This window comes from Mandrillus leucophaeus, unplaced genomic scaffold (genome assembly GCF_000951045.1).
Source record: "Mandrillus leucophaeus isolate KB7577 unplaced genomic scaffold, Mleu.le_1.0 Scaffold158, whole genome shotgun sequence".
NCBI lineage: Eukaryota > Metazoa > Chordata > Mammalia > Primates > Cercopithecidae > Mandrillus > Mandrillus leucophaeus.
This window is the reverse complement of record NW_012101565.1, coordinates 2,192,231-2,194,275: the sequence shown is the minus strand read 5'-3', so window position 1 is coordinate 2,194,275 and position 2,045 is coordinate 2,192,231. Positions and strand designations below refer to the sequence as shown.

General features: G+C 58.8%; 1 protein-coding gene across 1 annotated transcript in view; it reads left to right on the top strand.

Annotated features, from left to right (window-relative positions):
- Window positions 1-1,512: 1,512 nt before the first annotated feature.
- The window catches only part of LRRC24 (leucine rich repeat containing 24), a 3,142-nt gene continuing 2,609 nt past the window's right edge, over window positions 1,513-2,045 (top strand). Inside the window, exon 1 of the mRNA XM_011975752.1 lies at window positions 1,513-1,520. Within this exon, the coding sequence (XP_011831142.1) occupies window positions 1,513-1,520 (8 nt within the window). The remainder of the gene's footprint in view (window positions 1,521-2,045) is intronic.

The window sequence follows — 2,045 nt, the reverse complement described above, 5'->3', positions numbered from 1 at the left end:
GGGGGAGCCGCTCGCCGCGGGAGCGTCAGGTGAGAGGACGCCCGGCCCAGGGTCACCAGGCGTGGGGAGACTGGGGGGTCGGGGACCACCCTGGCTCTGACCCTGGTGCGCTCCGAGAAGGGCGTGGGTCTTGGAGGGGGATGGGCAACGCGGAGGCCACGCCCTCCCTGAGCCCGGCCGAAAAGGTCTCCCTGAGACCGGCGCTCGTGGGTAGCAGAGGAGACCGTGGGGAATACAGGCACCGGGTCGCAGTGCTGCAGAGGTGCGCAAGGGCCGCCCGGAGACCAGCTTGGGCCTCGCACTGTGCCCTAGGCGGCACAGGGCGTTCCATCCTCTTCCCTCCCCGCCTCCCACACAGAGGGGCGCCCAGGAGGCAGTTACAGTCGTCGCGGAATCCTGCGTGTGACACCCCGCCCCTGCCCAGCGGATTAGGGGGTGTCCTCTGGTAAAAGGATTTCTAGGCTTCTTCCAGCCTGGGGCCCTCATCCCTGCTCTGGCAGGCCTTTCTACACCAATCTGCATCTAGGGGGGGCAGCGTGAGCAGCAGCGCCCTGAGATCTGAGGCCAAGAACCTTCTCCACTTGAGAAGCCTTCCTGCTGGAGGCTGACTGGGCCAGGCCTGGAGCCACGTACCAACCCTTTTTACCCAGGGAATGGATCCCAGGGGCCCAGATAATGCCCCCAACTTCTTGGGGTTCACACGCATCTTGAGACATCTGGGAACTGCCTCCGCCTGGGCCAGAGCTATCCATTAAAACTTTATTGCTGTGCTTATTTATCTCTAGTGACTTTAAATAATCATATGACTTACAATTTAGGGCAAGATTTAAACAAACACCAAGGCCACTTGGTCCCGTCCCTTTCCACATGACTCGGCAAAGAGGAAGAGCTGGTGGACAGGCAAATGTTTGGGGAGGCCTGCCAGATGAGGCTGGGAGACAGGACACCTGCAGCCCTGTCTTCCCTGGCTTCGGGTAGGCTGGCTGGCTTAGTCCAGATCCCTGCTTTTAAAACTGGGCTCCTTGTTCCTGAAACCAGACCCCAGCCTTCCCATTTCTTTAAGATAAGTACATGCATATGGTCCCCCAGCAAACTCCCTGCTCCTTGCTGATTTCAGAGGTCACACTGCTCCCAGAGCCCATTTGGGAAGCCACACCAGAAACCCAATTGGTGGCCCAAGGCCCCCGCCCCATCCCACCCCAGCTTTCCCAGGGCCCCATCTATCCCCAAAGACAGGACACCTTTCTGGGGGCCAGCATGGGAAGCACAGACCCATGGCTCCTGAGCCGACTTTCCCATTTTTCTCATCCCCCAATTCTCTGACAGGTTACCTGAGAAAAAGACCCAATTCTAGTTAAGCTGGTCCCACCCCTAGGCCAGGAGCAGGTGCTGGACAAAGCTGTGCCTTGAATTCCCTGGGGCTCGTAGCTCCTCTGAAGCCAGCTCTGCCCGGGCCCCCACAGGATGACAAGGAGGTGTGTCTGCCCAGGGCCTGTTCTCCCCTTCCTAGCTATGCTTGGGTAATGGGGCCCCAGGCTTTGTCACCTAAGCAAAGTTCCCAAGCCCATACCCTGTACTTCCAGCTTCTTGCACTGTAGAACCAAACAGCAACCACTTGCCTGGGGGTAGAGTCGGGGGCAGCAAGCGACACACATCCATGTCCTGAGCAGGAAGCTCCTGACCTGCTGGGCATGGGTGGAGGAGGAAGGGAAGGTGACAGGGTTGGGTGGCTCTCCCTACATGGTCACATCCTGTGAAGAGGACACCAGGAATTCTAAATTCGAACCTGATACCCCAGAGCTTTAAGAAAATGTTTTTGTCAAAGGAGAAAACCGAACGTTTTATTCGTTTCTTGAACCGATTTATAGCGTCAAAAGTTAGACGCAGGTGCAGGCCTCCATTCCATCTATTGGCTGGCTCTCGACTGCCGAGACTGGCCTGCCAACCTGTGTTTCAGGAGGGCACGCGTCCGCGGCTGAACCGCGGAAGGGCCGGTGAGGAGCTGGGCCTCGGGAGATGGCCCCGGGGGCCCCCGCGCTGCTGCT